We start from the raw sequence: 2,500 nt of genomic DNA, 5'->3' as shown, positions 1-2,500 counted from the left end.
ATTTGCACTCTCAAGCTTATATTATTTAAATAAAATAAAGATGAGTGGATAAAAATGTCATAATCAAAGATTCTCCAAGGAACATGCCGCTTTGTTTCCAGTTTGACGACATGGAGGGATCCTTCCTGCGTTTTCCTGTTCTTTGTTTGCCAAATGTTTTTCGAGTTAATGGGTCACCCACTGTGCAAGTCATCCCAACCCAAACCACGGGATGCAATAAAATGAGATGCAGAGGATCTCATGGAAGACAGCACAGACTGTAAGGTTGAATTGGATTTGTTGTGAGGAACCAGAGAAGTACTCAGAGCATCTTGAGAATTGCCACGTCAGTAGATGCGTGTCACTGAAAATCTCTTCTATTTAACAAAATACATCATGTATATAAAGCTATTTGCTATGTTAGTGCATATAAACTCACTGTACATATATCTTGTAAGAATTAATATATATATATATATGCTTATTGATGTCTATCTTTAATGATAGTAAGGATGTGTAAATATATACATAGACATTTTGTAGACCATTTTGTATAGGTGCTTACAGGTAAATACATGCATGTTTTAAGTCTTAAATAGTAAAGGTGGTGGTTTCTTGGTCTTCTGAACCAGACTGGGATTGCGTTTGAGTGCACGTGTTGAGAGCAATCTCCACTGCAGGCTCTGTGTTTACATGTCTCGAGTGTCTCCCAAGTCGCTGTCCAAGGTGCTTGGCAGCCTTGAGGACGTGTCCCCTGAAGGACGATCCGAGGAAGGCATAGAGGACAGGGTTAATGCAGGCGTGGGTCAGGGCCAGGCCCTCTGTCACTTGGACAGCCTTATCCAGGCCCTTGCTGACTTCACAGTCAGTCACGAGGTTGTAGATGATGTCCATTGCTCGAATCAGCTTGACCACGTTGTAGGGCAGCTGGGTGAGCAAGAATACAGCCACAACAGCCAGCAGAACACGCAGGGCACGCCACTTCCGGTCTCTCTGCACCCCAGCTGCCTGGCTCAGTGCCCGTCCTACCCAGCAGTAGCACGTCACCATGACCAAGAAAGGTAGCAAGAATCTAAGGGTCACCTCCAGCAGCTCCAGGGCAGCCTTCGCAGGTCGAGCCATGCTATGCAGGTAGATGGCTGTACAGGCCGTCCTGTGATGGGAGTGCTTCACTGTGGAGAAGATAAGTTCAGGAAGGCCAAGAAAGCTGGCTACAGCCCACAACCCCACACACACCAGAAGCCACTGTTTCCTTACCCGGGGACCTGTCCCAGTCCTGCCTGATGGATTGTGGGCTACAGCGCGGTAGCGATCCACACTGATACACGCCAGCAGCAGCATTCCACAGCTGAAGTTGGTACTGTAGAGGAAGGAGGTGAGCTTGCAGGCTGCCGAACCCAGCTTCCAGCCATGGACGGCATCAGCCGCCCAGAAAGGCAGAGTGAAGAGAAGCAGCAGGTCCGAAATGGCGAGGTTCAGGATGCACACATCTGTCAGGGTTCGTAGTCGGAGCTTTGATGCGTACACTACCACTACCAGGGCATTCCCAGCCAGGCCCACCACCAGAGCCAGGGCATAGATGACCGGGAGGAAGACACTGGCAAAAGAGCGCACTGCCTCTTTGTCACAAACACTGTGTTCGTAATTGTAGTCATAACTGTCATTTAAGCTGTAGTCCTCCTCTTCGTGATCATAGAAATCTTCCATTTTTTGCTGTACAGAAAACAAAAAGAGTACAAATTTAGGGAAGCATTTGTCTTATTTTTTTACATGGGGGAAAAAAAATCACTTTGTCCTCTTTAATTGCACATGTTTTGATATATGGGCTATATAATCTGTTGCATAAACATGTAATTTCTGTGTTATTTAACACAAGAGCAGAGTTCATTTGTAAACCATGAGCTGCTTTTCTTCAGAAACAGGAAAAGGGAATTTGTTCTTTATTCTGCATGAAAGTAGTCTCTCCTGCATGGTTTCCCTAATGGCTTAAGCCGTGTCTGTCTGAACCGTGTATGGGCTTGAATAACCACAGTGAACCCAAAGCGAGGACGAGACTCCCAAAGCAATTAATTACCATTTGAATATAGTTAGTTTGTATTCTGTTGGATACTAAGTTTGTTAGTACTACGTTGGATAACCTTGTCTGATCTGTGAACACATTGATCCATATGTACACTATCATTTTGCCTGTGGGAGACAAAGTTGAGAACCACAGGAAATATGTGGAGTGAGGGATGAGGATGACACACAAGTACATCTAAGGTCTCTTGCCAGATTCAAATCCAGGATGTTGCTTTTACTGTATATGGTATGTGCTGGTTCAACAGGACTTCCCGTTGATGTAAGACAGAATCGTTGTGTTGTTAACGTCCCCTTCCCAGATGTTCGTTCCAGACCGAGAGGCCGTGTCTACTGAGGACTGGTAAACACAGTACTCTGTGTATGTGGGTCTACATGGTGACCTTTACTGTCACTGATCAAACAGAGCTTTCTTGTTGCTTGGAAAAATATCTACCATTAT

The 2,500-nt window shown here is 45.3% G+C and overlaps 1 protein-coding gene across 1 annotated transcript in view; it reads right to left on the bottom strand.

Annotated features, from left to right (window-relative positions):
* ackr4b (atypical chemokine receptor 4b) overlaps window positions 1-1,688 on the bottom strand; it is a 1,774-nt gene extending 86 nt beyond the window's left edge. Inside the window, exon 1 of the mRNA XM_078245271.1 lies at window positions 1-1,688. This exon is cut by the window's left edge and continues 86 nt beyond it. Coding sequence (XP_078101397.1) covers window positions 571-1,686 — 1,116 coding nt within the window. The 5' untranslated portion in view covers window positions 1,687-1,688 and the 3' untranslated portion in view covers window positions 1-570.
* Window positions 1,689-2,500: the final 812 nt, after the last annotated feature.

This window comes from Sander vitreus, unplaced genomic scaffold, assembly GCF_031162955.1.
Source record: "Sander vitreus isolate 19-12246 unplaced genomic scaffold, sanVit1 ctg445_0, whole genome shotgun sequence".
Lineage (NCBI taxonomy): Eukaryota > Metazoa > Chordata > Actinopteri > Perciformes > Percidae > Sander > Sander vitreus.
Note: the sequence above shows the minus strand (reverse complement) of the source record. Positions and strands in the feature narration are given on the sequence as shown.